The sequence below is a fragment of the Schistocerca piceifrons genome, chromosome 5, assembly GCF_021461385.2.
Source record: "Schistocerca piceifrons isolate TAMUIC-IGC-003096 chromosome 5, iqSchPice1.1, whole genome shotgun sequence".
NCBI classification, from domain to species: domain Eukaryota; kingdom Metazoa; phylum Arthropoda; class Insecta; order Orthoptera; family Acrididae; genus Schistocerca; species Schistocerca piceifrons.
In genome coordinates, this window is record NC_060142.1 from 474,807,199 (window position 1) to 474,820,381 (window position 13,183).

The following is a 13,183-nucleotide window of genomic DNA, read 5'->3' on the forward strand; positions in this document are numbered from 1 at the left end:
GCGTAGGATCCTACGGTCTTGGCGTGCATCCGTGCGTCGCTGCGGTCGGTCCCAGGTCGACGGGCACGTGCGCCTTCCGCCGGCCACTGGCGACAACATCGATGTACTGTGGAGACCTCACGCCCCACATGTTGAGCAATTCGGCGGTACGTCCACCCGGCCTCCCGCATGCCCACTATACGCCCTCGCTCAAAGTCCGTCAACTGCACATACGGTTCACGTCCACGCTGTCGCGGCATGCTACCAGTGTTAAAGACTGCGATGGAGCTCCGTATGCCACGGCAAACTGGCTGACACTGACGGCGGCGGTGCACAAACGCTGCGCAGCTAGCGCCATTCGACGGCCAACACCGCGGTTCCTGGTGTGTCCACTGTGCCGTGCGTGTGATCATTGCTTGTACAGCCCTCTCGCAGTGTCCGGAGCAAGTATGGTGGGTCTGACACACCGGTGTCAATGTGTTCTTTTTTCCATTTCTAGGAGTGTAGGTACACAGGTGTGTGTGTGTGTGTGTGTGTGTGTGTGTGTGTGTGTGTGTGTGTGTGTGTGTGTGTTTGTGTGTACTTTAGCTCATCAAAGAACTTCTTCCTTGTCAAGAAATTCTTCCAAAAGCTATTGAAGTTTTCGTTCTCTTTTGTGTGTGCCTGTTATGGCCCAACACTCCTGCTACTCAGTGAGTAGTCTCCTTTGCTTCAGATTAATAGCATTCTGCCAGAACTATCCAAACTGTATTTGAAGTAAATGGTAAAGTGACTAAATTCTTGGACCTGTGGGTTCAAAAATAACATGAAATGGGACATAAATGTGGAACACATTACTTTAAATCTGAAAAAAAGTTGTTAAACCCTAAAAATTGTGAAACCCTGTATAAGTGTGCATGTGTAGTGTACATTTTCTTTCACATCAAAAATATAGACTCATATTCTGGGGTAACTCTCCTGCTGCACACAGTATTTTCAGAATATGAAAGGGAGCTATCAGAATCATTACTGGGAAGACCCTAAGAGATGCAAGCCTTTCTTTAACAGTACAAGGAATTACATAATATCAGTAACAGTAATAATAATAATAATCTTAATAATCATGTGCTGACCTGATAGGATAAACTTTAAGGTATTTTTGTAATCAGTAACTCATGGCATATTTCCTTACAGACCCAAGTATTCTGTAGTAATAGCTGTCTGTCAAACAAGAGAGAAGCAAATCACCTCTAATAAGAAAACTATTTCATTCCTTCCAGTCTTTTTGAATTGATTTGAGAAAGCAGCCTTTAATTGAATACTGACTCATTTTACTGAGCAGAACTTGATAAATGTCTCTCATTTTGACTTCATTAAAAATTATAGGAGAAAAATATGTTTTGATATATTTTGATAATTTGACTCAATATTAATTTGTTATCCAGTTAAATTCCAAGTAGGAAACTTTCAGGTGGGTTAAGACTGTGTGCCAGACCAAGAGCTGACTCCAGGAACTTTGCCATTTGCAGGCAAGTGTTCTGCCAACTGAACTATCTAAGCATGTTTCACAATCTGTCCTCGCAACTTTACTTCCACCATTACCTCATCACATTCCTTCCAAACTTCACAGAAGTTCTCCTGCATAATGTGCAGTACTATCACTCCAGGAAGAAAGGGTTTTCCAGAGACATGCCTTAGCCACAGCCTGGGGGACTGTTTCCAGAATAAATGTTCACTCTGCAGTAGAGTGTGTGCTGATATGATTCTTCCTGATAGATTAAAACAAGTCTGGAAGATAGGAGATGAGGTGCTGCTGGAAGAAACTGTGGGAACGGGTTGTGAACCATGCTTGGGAGCTCAGTCAGTAGAGCACTTGCCCACAAAAGGCCAAGGTCCTAGGTTCAAGTCCTGGTCCCACACACAGTTTTAATCTGCCAGGAAGTTTCTTACTTGGAACTGAACTGAATAACAAGTTAAAATTGAGTCAAAAATTAATTATGAAGCTCAATTCAGGATATTTTGCTCCTCTAAATATCTCTCCATTGCATTGACCTAAAGGCAATGGTTTTATTTTGCAAATTTTAACTTTTTTTTTTTTGTCGGATTATGCTGTAGAGAAATGCATCTGAAGAAAATAAAGTATTCATTCAGCAGAGTATAATATTGAGTGAAATTTTTTAGTGAACATTTAACAGAAGCTACTTTAAATATCATGCAATTCCTATATTCATTCACCAGTATGTTTAATTCTTAATAGCCTTTGTATCTGATGATAAAAATCATTTGTAGGTGCAGTGTGACTAAGATTCAGAATTAAGAATTCTGTGCAGAATACATCCAACAAGCTCCTGATAAACATAGAGGCAAAAGATTACCATCATAAGTGCACTGATGAACTGACTGCTTGGGAACAGGTGTAGTGTTTTTATCTCTTTTCCCCTTCCCTTTGATGTGCCATTCAGTCTGCCATCTGTGTCCAGCATCTTCCCAAATAAGTAAACCGTTGATCAGTTGTGACAGTGGCTACATCTTTGTTAAGCCCTGGGAACTGGCAGTTAGTCTGATTAAGTAGAGAAAGGAGATACCCTACAAGAAACTGACTTCAGCGGCAGATGGAGGAACAGCATGCATACGTGGGTGCGAAATGAGGGTGGAGCAGTGTGTCAGCAGGAGGAGAGAGGGAGGAGATGCTGGTTGTGGATGGCAGATAGATTATCGGATAGGAGGATGGGACAGAGAGAGAGAGAGAGAGAGAGAGAGAGAGAGAGAGAGAGAGAAGAGAGGAGAGGAGAGAGAGAAAAGTGTCACACTGGCCCCCAAGTGGTCAGTTCATCAGCATACGTAGCGATGGCAATGTGATGGGTTGCCAAATATTTTTCCTGACATATTCTGAGATCTAACCATTCACCTGTGCCCTATTTTCTCATGAAGTATGCTGGGTGAAGCTGAAGTTTCACATAAAAGGAAAATTGATAATCCTTACAAATTCAAAAGCAGAATGAAAAACATACCTCACTAGCCACTCCCACGAATTATCAGATAATCTATATTCAGAGATTTAAAATTCCTGCAAGCTACATGGCAAGCAGCAAAATCCGTCACAGAGTTCCATTACAACTAGCAGTGTCTTCAAAATGGCCTTTATCATCACAGGTGTACGTAACGATTTTCTTTGAAAAATACCAATGTGTTCTTGTACATGTTACATTATCTAATATACCTGAGGAAGCAGCAGGTTTTCTGATGTAACAGCTTTCTTGCCTGTGTATCAGGTTAGATTTAACTAATGTGAGCATAGTTAGTATCAAGTCATATAATGCCAGTTTATTGTTAATACAGGGTGCAGCCTAAGTTTCTGAAAATTCCTTCACTTTTGTATGTATACATTCACTCATTTCATATCCTTGAAGTTTCTTGATGGAGTCTACAGAACATGATGAATGAATTAAAAGTAATTATAAAACTTTATACATTTGCTTAGTGACCTGATGTGAATAAATTGTTGGGCTTAATGTTTGCTAAACTTTCATTTCTACACGTTAGCATGCATGGATCTTGTTCCATGGCTATGGATTGAGCTGTGAGTGTCAAAATTATCTTTTTTTGTGTGCATAACATATTGGTATCTGTACTCGCATGGTATAATTGAAATGGTAGGGAGTGAGGACTGAGGAGTGGTAAGGATCTGAGCATAAAGAAAATAATCATTTTAACATATAATTTTAGCAGCGAGACCAAATTTAACCTCAACAAATGAGCCATAATTACTCGCCAGAGAGAACCAACTCTATAATAAACTAGTGGAAACACCCTAAATTTGAAAAAATAATAAAAAATAAAAAATTGGAAAATCCAAAAAACTGAATTATAGTTTCTATCATAGTACAGAGAATTCCTTTTTTTTATAATAAAACCCAAACTATGTAAACTTCATAAGTATTGGAAAATTGCCTCGGAGGCATTTCCTGGGTCTAACAATAGTTTTGGCTACCTGGAAACTGATACTACAAAGACCACAATGTGCAAAAAAAAATGCTGGGGGGAGGATCTGAAACACATGGATTAATCAATACATGGTAACCAACTTGAGCTCGGCCCATGCCCCAAACAATTGCTCATTTCAGTACCGATTCCAGAACATATTCACATATAATGCATTAAATTTACATATGATATAAGTGGTGGCAAATAGTACACGTGCCTCTAATCGAAACAGGGAAAATGAGGGCAGGTAACTGAGTCCATTTGACCTGCAAGTACTTTGGGTTAACAGAGTAGAATTTGCATGACAAAATAAATTACAACACACATGGGTCTTTTGATCTTAAGTGACAATGAAAAATGAAAGATACCTAAGCCTGGAGGGGACGAAAACCAGTAATGCAGGTAAAGAAATATCTTTCTAGATCAGAGTTAAACAACAGAGAAGAAATTTTTAAGATTCCTAAACCTAGAAAATAAAACAAATAATGGAAAGTTCAAGTTGGAACATCAACATTATCATGAAAAAGATAGATTGCTAGTTGTCCAAAAGCTTATTTGTAACAGTCTTTTTGTTGTGCCTTTCTGCAACTTAGCATGTCATCTTTATGGTGAGTAGCAATCTCTACTGTTAATAATATTGTTGACATTAAACAAAATACATGCACCAGTAGTGCAGGTGAAGACAAATCTTTCTAGATAAAGGTTAACTGACAATAAAAAAATTTAAGGATACCTACACATAGAAAATACATGTGCCAGCGGTAGATCAAGGTTTAGAACAGTGCAGAAGACCAAGTGATACAGTGGGCTGCAATCTGAAAAGGATATATAACCACAAATCAATAGCAAAATCTCTTTCACACAGTGATCAGTGAAAGATGTAATCATCTAGGCACATTAAAGCCTGTGGACCATGTTCTAATTGAGTGTCTTGTGAACTGTGGTGATTTTTAGGGGAAATGGCTTTGAGCCTCATAGCATCTTTCAAATTATGGTAGCAAGCAGTGGGTATACTCCAATCTAAAAGGAATATGTACATTACAGGCTATTTTTCAAACAGTTTAAGATACTTCCACTAATTTTGTTATATATAGTTAAATTGATTTGTGACACAATTCAGCATTTATAGTCTGTACACAAATGCCTGGATTTCCATTTCCCTAACACAAGAACAAAAGTCATTAATAGATCTTACCACATAACACAAAATTAAATGGATAAAAGATGGCAGTCAAAGTATACAATCACATTGTGAAAAACTGCTGCTCAACAACAGAAATGAAAGCCAAACTGAAACAATTTTTATTAGACCATCACTTCTACTCTATGTATTTCTAGAGACAAGTTCAGATTTGTATGTTTTGTATGCCTATATATAATTTGTGTATAAATATTAAATTTATGTGTACTGCAATATTCCTGACTACATACTTTAAGTTTTCAGTTATTACAACTTATGACTTTGTCATGTTTGTTCATTTTATAAGTAGCTGCTCCATCTCTTAATTTTTGTTCATGTTGTTGTAATTCAACTAACCCATTCCACATCAAATGTACAATTATGAACTGTTCTACAGAATGAATAGAGAATCAATTAATTCTTGGACAATTTATTGATTTATTTTTGGTGTCAGGAAATGATCAAGCTGAAATAGTGGGAGAATTGTCCTGATCCAAGGTTCCAACTCTGCAATAAGAACAAAATTTTAACAAGTTTGCTCTACAAATGATACACAGCAAATAGTTCACCCAGAGATATTTCAAAAGCAAATCATTCAGACAATGTTGTGAAAATTGCTGCCCACCATGTAGCAGAGTTGTTGAGTCACAGACAGGCACAATGAAAAGACTACTGAACATGTAAGCATTCAGCCAGAGTCTGTCCCAAGCAGCCAGAGACAGTGGTCAGGTGTGTGTATGAGCTGCTTTTGTGTGAATGTGTGAGTGTATGTTGTCTATTTTGGAAGAAGACCTTCTGGCCAAAAACTTACATGTTCAGTAGTCTTTTTGTTGTGCCCATCTGTGACTCAACATCTCTGTTATATGGTAAGTAGCACTCTATCCTTTTCACGATGATATCATTATTCCATCCTGAATTTTCCATTGTTTAATTTTGCCAAATCATTCAGAGTTCCATATGGTACTTAAAAAGTACTTCTGAAACAGACCTTAACAAGACATAAAAAAAGTCACACTTCAAGTATAAAAATACTGGAAACAGAAATGGACCTTTTGTTAGTATCAAACTGGCATATTATTTAGCTTCCCCCCCCCCCCCCCCCAAAAAAAAAAATAAAAAAAAATCTAAAAAAAATCAGGATGTTTTGAAATCAATTAACTTGATAGCAAAATAAATTTGTCATCATAATTTACATGTTTCCTTTTTCAGTACTGCTGTGGAGTAATTCTGTAGAACCATTAATATCACACTTAGTGCAGCAGTATGTTTGTACAATATTTCTTATAAAATAAACATGTCTTTACAGTATGTACAACTCCTATACTTAGGCCTACTTTTCTAATCATGTCAAGTTAAATTTGTTATACAGTAGAATGTTCATGAACATTAATCTATAGTTATTTTAAATATTCATCTGCAGTGTGATATCTATTTTCTAGTATATATTTTCTATTTTAGCCTTTGACTAAAGGTGTTGGGATCATGTACATCTTTTATTTCTTGTGGTAATCTGTTGTACAATTTAATACCATGATATAATACACTATTTTGAGTTTTTGACTTATTTCTTCTGTTTAGATGCAAACAGTGTCTGGATTTGGTTCCAAGGTCGTGAATTGTGTTGTTTGTGGTATACAGATTAATGTTTTTCCTCATATTATATGTTTTGATAAATATATTCACACAGAACTGTCAGAATTTCTAACTTTTTGAACAACTCTTTACAGTGTGCGCTGTTACAGTGTGCTCAAGTCACTTGGGATAGTTAAATATGTACTAAATGATGGTGTTCCCAGCAAACAACAGAAATACTGGGATAGTTAAATATGTACTAAATGATGGTGTTCCCAGCAAACAACAGAAATACTTTTTAAACAACGTGCATTAAAAGAAAGTGAAAACATATCTTGTTGAGCATATTTACTATAAGCTAATTTGATTCCTGAAGTTGTAAGTTACACTTAAATGTTTATTACTGTGAGCAAGGGAGGGGGGGGGGGGGGAGGAGGGGCATGTAATTGAGCCTATGTCTGATTGGATAGGAAATACATGTGGAAGGAATGCCTCAAGGGATTACAGCTCAGTGTACTAAACAGGTTGTGTATCTAGATTATCTACAGAGAATTAACTTGCAAGTTGTAAGCAACAGAATTGGTAGCAGGAGTGTCATAGAGATGGATTAGGATATTGCATAGATTGAATGGGTAATAAGACACCATTTTTTCAGGATGATACGTGTTTGCCAATACAGGTGATTGAAAATTATGCTGAGTTATTTAGTATCTCTAGAACTAAATTTCAAATGATGCTGTGGTTGTTAGATTTCAGGTACTGGGAGGATCCATCTGATGAGTATAGAGATGAAGAAGGAACTCTGTTGCCACTGTGGAAGTTTGCTTATGAGAAGACAAAGAAGAATCATGTAACAGGTCTTTCCTGGAATCCTCACTACTATGATCTGTTTGCAGTATCTTTTGGCTGCTGTAAGTCCAGAATAGTATTATCAGTGAATGAAAGCACATCCATCATCATCAACAGCAGCAGCACCAGCACTACATATGGCAATGAAATGCAGAAAAATAATTAATTCACAACATAATGTCATTGGCAAACCTCAAAGTTCTCATTTCTTGCCCCTGAACTTTTAATTCCCTTTCAAAGTTTCTTCTTGGTTTCCTTTTCTGCATGCTCAGTGTACATAACCCTATTTCACTCCCTTTTCAACTACTGCTTCCCTTTCATGCCATTCAACTCCCATAGCTGCAGATTGGTTGTGTACAAGTTGTAGATAAGATTTTGCTACCCATATTTTACACCTGTTATCTTCAATTATTTCAAAGACTGTGGTCCAGTCAACATCATTAAGTTCTTTCTTTAAATCTAAAAATGCAATAAATATAAGTTTGTTCATCTTCAGTCTGCTAAGATAAGTTAAAGGCAGTAAATACCAAAGCTGAGGAGGCGGAAAGATTAGTGTTGTTTAATAAGCCAGAGTATATCGTAAAAGGGATTTACATTCCTCACTCTGCAGAATTCCTTCAGTTACCTAACCACACATGATGAAATATTCTGTGGAAGAGAAGGACTTATTAAAACCTGCGAATCCATAGTTACTGATAGTGATTCCAATTGTCTCACAAATATGAATTTTATAGGCTATCTAAGCTTCACAAGATAGTTATTCCAATAAAACTTGTAGATTCTTCACTTTCAGCTTAAATCAGCAAGAGTTAGATTCTTTAATTGATACAAGAATAAAATGTAAACCAAAATTTCCAGAAAAATTAAAAGATGAAACCATTCCCCCTAATGCTAAGCTTATATCATTTGATGTAAGCAGCTTATTTTCCAATATTTCTGTTGGAGAGGCTATGGAAATATTAACAGAATTGTTATGTAAAACCAGAACTTTTCCATTGGAGACATAATGTGTAAGACTGGCAATTGAGACAGGCTTAAATCAAAATTGTTTCCAATACCAACAGGTTCTGTTGTCAGTCAGACGGTTTAGCAGTGGGGTCCCTCCAAGTCCCTTAGTAGCTGAAATGTTGATGGGTAATTTTGAATAAAATATTTTTAGATGAAGAGCCACTAAGTTCTAAAATACAATACTGAACTGTGCTTGTGGACAGGTACCATTGGACAATTAAACAAATATTTCCAACATTTAAATTCACACCACAGTACAACTGATTCTACAGTGGAGTTGGGAGGAGACTCCACTGTTGTTAGAACTTGTTAGAACTAACGACTGACATTAGCAATAAAAACGTTTATTTAAGATACACAGGAAAATAACTTCTACATACACAGGAATACCTTCCAATTCCCAGTATCCTGTGACACACAAATGCTCAGCCTTCCACCCCATGATGCACTGCCTGCTATCTATACCACAGACCAAAATGAATTAAAATAATTAAAGAAGTTGGATACAGTAATGGTTGTATTCATACCTTAATTGATAACATATTTAGTAGAAAGAAGAGAGAGAGTATAACAGTATTTCTGTATCCTCCTCAGAAGGCACTAAGTCACACTAGCAACAAATGGGTCCCCAAGCTATATGTAGGTAGGATTTTACAGATACTTGGCAGCAAACTAAAATCCAGGAAATATACAGTAGCTTTCTATACTAAGAATATGGTTGCCCATATTCTGTTCAGTGTAGAGGCTAGGTTCCACCTTTAGAACAGAGTGGAGTTTTTATGATTTACTGCAATTTGTATGGCAAATTATTGTAGGTCAATCAGGTAGAGCTATAACTACTAGATTTAATGAACATGAAAGGAACTGGACACTGAAAAAGAAAAATTTCATGTTTTCTGAACATGCTCTAAATGAACATCAGTCTTATTAAATGTGTTCTCCATAGAGCAAAGAAGGGTCAAAAACTAGCATTACTTGAAATTCTGGCCATCAATGAACACCAATCACAGAACAGCAGGTCATTCTAAGCAGAAAGAACTCCTCAGACATAAAAGTAACTTTGAGCATACCTGAGGGGAATGTTACATGAACATTACTTGCCACCATAAGTATAAATGAACTGGTTGATAACATCAGAAGGTCCATGAGGCTTTTCTTAGCTGCTATGTATAGAGAATTTACAACATTGTGAAGCAGTAACCAAAAGCAGAAAGATCTGTAGGCAGTGGGCGCGACCACTTCTGACACCAAATCTGTAGGCGGTCTGGTGGTTCCGGTCGCCTACGGTGGACTGGATGGCCGAGCGGTGACCCCTCCAGTTGTCAGGTAGGAAATGACTATGGACGCGTCAGAAAGGCCAAAGAAACATTATTAATTCATAACACCTTTATTCCTGCCGAGTACAATGTGGCCCGTGTAACACAGGCTGGCTGACTTGGTGATATCAACGACCTTCCCCAAGTCCTCGCTGACTCGTAGTGATGACACCAGCTCTGGGTCGCACATCTTGCTAGGCAGCACTGCATGCTGTGACATAGTGGAGGACTGTCCTTACTTCGTGCTTCGGCCGCCCGTGGCTGGCGGCGCTCAGATAGCCGGCTGGCTCGGCAGCGGACAGCAGGCCGTTGTGTGTAGAGGTTCCGGGTTGGAGTCCTGGCGCTGTTGGCACGAGAAGCGTTCTCATAGTGCAGAGTATACTCTATCCCACCCCGTCTTCTTCCCTGCTCTTCCTGGTGGCTCGCCCGTGGTGGACTGGTGCAACGAGCTGCAGTCCTCCAGTGTCGTCGGCTCACCTGGTTGTGACGGCAGATGCACAGGGCCTAGGCCCCACACGATCTTGACGATGGCTCACTGATGTGGTCAGCATTGGCAGCGAGCAAGTCTGCCGCAATGTCTGATAATCCTGGGTTGATGATTGACAGCGGCAGCAGAGAGGACCAGAGCTGGTACTGTCCCCTCACGTCTGCTGCTGGATGGGCCGCCCTTACTGCAACATCTCCTTAATAAAGATTAACATGTCGATCACCGAGCTGAGCGCTACGCAGTGACCCAGTACACATCTATCTGCAAGTCTAACTGCGAGTGCCTTGTTACTATCAAAGCTTGCTTATTTAAGGAAGCACGAGCGACGTCCTGACGTCATGCTCGTTTGTAATGAACGCATTCGTTCCACTTATACTGCTGATTCATCTGTCATACTTGCCCCTTAGGTGTTCTTGCAACAGAGTTACGTGTTGTTACGGCAGACTTACGCGAAGTTGCGAAATGCAGTACAGCTGACGCTATACCTCTTGTCTTGCACTCTATGAAAGTCTCCGTCTAACACAAACCCGCATGCTGAGCAATTCTCTCTCACCTGTTGTGTGTAACCAGGCCATTGCCCCTGCGTGACGACACATTCTGATATATGTGCAATCCTCCTACCTCTTGGCTAATGTACTGCCTCTGGCTCTCGGCATAGGCAACAAAACTTTGACAGTATTCCATGTTTCCAACTCTTTACTATTCCGCGACACTACAGATCTACAACATTTGGCAGTTGACCCTTGACATAAACGAATGTCATATATTGTGAATAAATAGGCAGAAATTCCAATTATTGAACAATAAGACCATTAACATGGAACAACCAGATAAAACTATTCATAGGTAAGGCAGATGTCAGACTGAGATTCATAGGAGCAGTCTTCAGGAAGTGTAGGCTACCCATGAAGGCATTAGCATACAAAACCCTTGTTTGACCAATACTTGAATATCACTCATCAGTCTGTTATAGATAGGATTGATATAGGAAATAGAGAAAGTCTAAAAAAAAAAGAAGTGCATTTAATCTGTGGTTCAAGTTCTAAATCCAAAAGCATAAAGGAGATGCTCATCCAGCTCTTGTGGCAGGCTCCAAAAGGGAGTCATAGTGCATCATGGTGTGGTTTACTGTTAAAATTTGTAGAACATTCTTTCCTAGAAGAATCAACAAATATTTTGCTTGCTTCCATACATATCTCATGAAAAGGCCATGAAGGTAAAATGAAAGAGATTCGAGGTCTCACAAAAGCTTACCAGCAGTCATTCTTCCCTTGGAGTGTTTGCAACTGGAACAGGAAAAGGGGGGTAACTGACAGTAGGTAGATAAACAGCAGCTCTATAGTGCAACTGAGGAGCAAACAGTTTTCTCTCTCTCTCTCTCTCTCCCCCCCCCCCCCCCTTGGTTAATATTCATTTCATAAATTGAAAGTCCTTCTAGTGTTTCACCTTTTACAGTAAATGTTTCACATTTTACATTATATCAGTGTATTTAATGTGGAACAACATTGTTCTAATTTTTTGTGCTGTACTTATAGATTATAAAATATTTCATGTCATGATTTTTACATTAATAAATAATTTGTTACTGTAAAAATTATAGTGTGAACTGCCTTTTAATGTGTAAGTACCAAATATAAAAACAAAAACTATATTTTTCCAGATTAAATCCACTGAAGATTGCTTAGTGTAAAAGCCAAAATGCATCTGAAACATAAATATAGATTGCAGCCAAAAAGGTGTTTCAGTTTATAAAATGAATTTTTATGCACATTATAAAGTAAATAGCCATGCTAAGAAACTAGTTATGTGTGTAAGGTTAAACGGCATAAACATATCATTGAGGAGTGTGCTAATAGGTTATTGTTAAAACAGTTTACAGATTAAATTTCTGTGATTTCTTTGTCTTTTTGACTCATTCCACATCAGTCAATGTTCTCCTTGTCATTGGAACACAATGAATGAATGAATGAATGACAGGAATTGCTATGCATGCAGCTAAGTATTACTGAGTGGGATGGTAGAAGAGAGGTATTCAACACAAACACACACCTACATTTGCTACTTCAGAGTAGCAATAATTGAAGGGTGTATCACAAGCAGGCATGTATGCTAATGAGTGACAAATGAGTGATGTGAAGGAAAGACTGAGCGGTAAATTAAGTATTTTTCATAGTTATTTTTAAATTTTTATTTTAATTCATAATAGATTCAAAATGTGAGATTTTATTGTAGTGTCCTTTTTTCAGTTGATTTCATGAAACCACAACCTGAAGGTGCTGTGTGTCTGTTCACATTGAAAAATCCATCATTCCCTGAATATGTTTGTACTACAGATACTGGAGTAGTGTGTGTGGATATTCATCCTAAATTTGCTTGCCTCATCGTTGTTGGACTGTTTGATGGAAATGTTGCTGTTTATAATGTTATTTCCCCATCAAAGGAACCAGTAAGCAAGAGCAATTCAATATCAAGCAAGCATGGAGGAATAGTGTGGCAGGTAAACATTCCTTACATTAACTTAAAAACACATATAAATGAATCCAAAGCAGTAGGCCAGTTGCAACAAAAGGTGGTGTTATGCAACCTTTGACATGGGTATGACAGATGTAAAGCAGTCTTCTTCAGAAATACATGTAACTAATATTTCAGATTGGAAAAACACCAAATAATGAAGCAGTCTGACATTTGTCTGGTGAAAACATGCTGTCAGTGCACATCATTGTATACGTTATTCAATATACTGACCCCTTTCATCAGAATAGTTATAGTGGAGAATTAAAACCAATCAAGTAAAATGTCAGTGCCTAGTGTCACCTGACATTTTATTTG

At 38.1% G+C, this 13,183-nt stretch overlaps 1 protein-coding gene across 1 annotated transcript in view; it reads left to right on the forward strand.

Moving 5' to 3' along the window:
* The window catches only part of LOC124799087 (dynein intermediate chain 2, ciliary), a 260,121-nt gene that overhangs the window by 119,254 nt on the left and 127,684 nt on the right, over window positions 1-13,183 (forward strand). Inside the window, exons 6-7 of the mRNA XM_047262625.1 lie at window positions 7,444-7,605; window positions 12,601-12,851. Coding sequence (XP_047118581.1) covers window positions 7,444-7,605; window positions 12,601-12,851 — 413 coding nt within the window. The remainder of the gene's footprint in view (window positions 1-7,443; window positions 7,606-12,600; window positions 12,852-13,183) is intronic.